The 1,182-nt window shown below is 60.2% G+C and overlaps 1 protein-coding gene across 1 annotated transcript in view; it reads right to left on the reverse strand.

The window, feature by feature from the left end:
- Nucleotides 1–1,007, reverse strand: part of SUN2 (Sad1 and UNC84 domain containing 2) — a 10,846-nt gene extending 9,839 nt beyond the window's left edge. Inside the window, exons 1-4 of the mRNA XM_005421934.2 lie at nt 788–1,007; nt 506–640; nt 219–314; nt 2–61 (exon numbers count right to left, since the gene is read on the reverse strand). Of these exons, the coding sequence (XP_005421991.1) occupies nt 2–61; nt 219–314; nt 506–640; nt 788–992 (496 nt within the window). The 5' untranslated portion in view covers nt 993–1,007. The remainder of the gene's footprint in view (nt 1; nt 62–218; nt 315–505; nt 641–787) is intronic.
- Between the last annotated feature and the right edge of the window lie 175 nt (nt 1,008–1,182).

The following is a 1,182-nucleotide window of genomic DNA, read 5'->3' on the forward strand; positions in this document are numbered from 1 at the left end:
GTGCCCGTGAGGCGGCGCCAGGCCCCTGCCAGCCCCGAGAACAGCCACCCCATGAATCGAACTGCCAGGAAAAAAAACAAGCCTCAGGAGGAGTCCTGACAGATGTCCCCTCCATGCCCAAGGGTGGCACCACAAGGGGATAAAACCCTCCACCCAAACACAGAGCAGCTGGAGAGTAGAGATGCTGCTAGAAGTGCCCCTGCCAGCCTTCCACTCACCTGGGGAGGTGAACACCTGCCAGAGGAAGGAGCCCACCCGGGAGGCTGCAGTTCTCAGACCTGACCCGGAGCTACTCTGGCCTGAGTAATAGTGACCTGGAAAGGAAGCAGCAGGTCACCAATGCAGACAGCATCTCAGTGCATTCCTCACAGCAAAGTCTTTGCACTGGGGTGGCATCTAGAGGGGACTGGCAGCACACTGGGTACAGCCAGGCCCTGGGCTGCCAGTCACCCGGAGGATGCCTCCCCTGCATTCCTACCACTACAGACAACTAGTGCATCCCTACCAGCGTAGTCGTCCTCCGAGGAGTACCCAGATGAAGATGTGTAGGTGTCGTACGTCTTGCTCTCCAGCACCCCATTGATCTTACTGGACTCGGTGTCCCCTGTGCCTCTTCTCCTTCTGGTGGAGAGCTCTCCACCTGCCCCAAAACACAGAGTTCCACTGAGAAATCACCCACCACCACTTCCACAAAGGGCAACCCAGTCAGCCAGCCTGGGCAGTTGCCCCAACACTCTCCAGTGTCCAGGGAGGTCCCGAGCTGCCCTAGGAGAGCAGGAGGGCTCACCCCAGTATGTGCTGCTGTCCAGGTCATCATCCAGCATGGAGCTGCCCAGGGCAGCAAGGCCCCGGCTGCCCCCCAGGTAGGACTCGCTCATCATGGACTCGCTATAGTAGGAGGTTTGGGTGCTGGGGGCGGGAGAGAGGCGCTTTGTGCTACTCGATTTCCTCCTGATCGTCCTGCGGGAGGCGAGAACAGGCTCATCAGACATGTGCGCTTACAAGGTGGGGGGGGTCACAGTGCACTCATGGGGGGAAATGGGGAATTCACCCCAATCCCTCGACCATCATCGCTTCCCTCCACAGCGGATGGCGGCAGCTTTCGGAGGCTGCAACCTCTGCTTTGCAGAGGCCTCCCGCCCGTCCCGGGCATCGCTTCCGCTCGCACCGCTGCGGTTTTCC

Source organism: Geospiza fortis, unplaced genomic scaffold (assembly GCF_000277835.1).
Source record: "Geospiza fortis unplaced genomic scaffold, GeoFor_1.0 scaffold173, whole genome shotgun sequence".
In the NCBI taxonomy this organism is placed as follows: domain Eukaryota; kingdom Metazoa; phylum Chordata; class Aves; order Passeriformes; family Thraupidae; genus Geospiza; species Geospiza fortis.